This window comes from Gekko japonicus, unplaced genomic scaffold, assembly GCF_001447785.1.
Source record: "Gekko japonicus isolate JY-2015 unplaced genomic scaffold, Gekko_japonicus_V1.1 scaffold2194, whole genome shotgun sequence".
In the NCBI taxonomy this organism is placed as follows: Eukaryota; Metazoa; Chordata; class Lepidosauria; order Squamata; family Gekkonidae; genus Gekko; species Gekko japonicus.
Window position 1 is genome coordinate 86,643 of NW_015166486.1, and position 669 is coordinate 87,311.

General features: G+C 51.0%; 1 protein-coding gene across 1 annotated transcript in view; it reads left to right on the forward strand.

Annotated features, from left to right (window-relative positions):
* NLE1 (notchless homolog 1 (Drosophila)) overlaps window positions 1-669 on the forward strand; it is a 27,886-nt gene that overhangs the window by 15,549 nt on the left and 11,668 nt on the right. The window contains 1 exon segment of the mRNA XM_015412155.1: window positions 498-633. Within this exon segment, the coding sequence (XP_015267641.1) occupies window positions 498-633 (136 nt within the window).

A 669-nucleotide genomic window follows, 5' to 3' on the forward strand; every position in this document is an offset into this window, starting at 1 on the left:
ATTGCTAAACATGCAAGCCCAGCTGTCATGGCTATTATCAGATACAAATGATCATGTCCCCTCTCAGTGGCAAAATTCATAGGCACAATAATCAAATATAAGAGAAATAATACTGAGTAAGGTCTTTTAAAAATATTTTTTCTAATTTCCACTTAAGGTGATAGCCGTTATGAACAGAGGGAAGGGGAGAGAGAGCGCGCGCGCGCGAGCGAGCACCGGGCCAGCCAAGCTAAGGCCTAGCCCAGCTGAAGGCCTTGTCCTTTTATAACATAGGGAGCCAATCAGGTGTCAGGAAGTCATAACCAATCCATAGCCTGGAAGGCAAGACCATACCTCCTCCTCTCTGTATAAGTACACCAGGCCTTACTTTGAGTGGTGTCACCCCGGTCTCCTCAGAGCAGACTACCAAAATTGCCAGTGAGCCTGAACAGGTGAATCCTGACAGGCCTTGAGCTCTGGGCTGAGGGCTGTTGTCTCTTGTTCCTTTTTCTCTCCAGGGAGTTCTCTGCCGCACCCTCCAGGGTCACGGGCACTGGGTGAACACCATGGCTCTCAGCACGGATTATGTTCTCCGCACCGGGGCTTTTGAGCCAGCCGAGGCCTCCATCAACCCCCAGGACGTGAGCGGATGCTGTAAGCAAAGCTTGAGCCTCCTCCATGCTTCTCCCT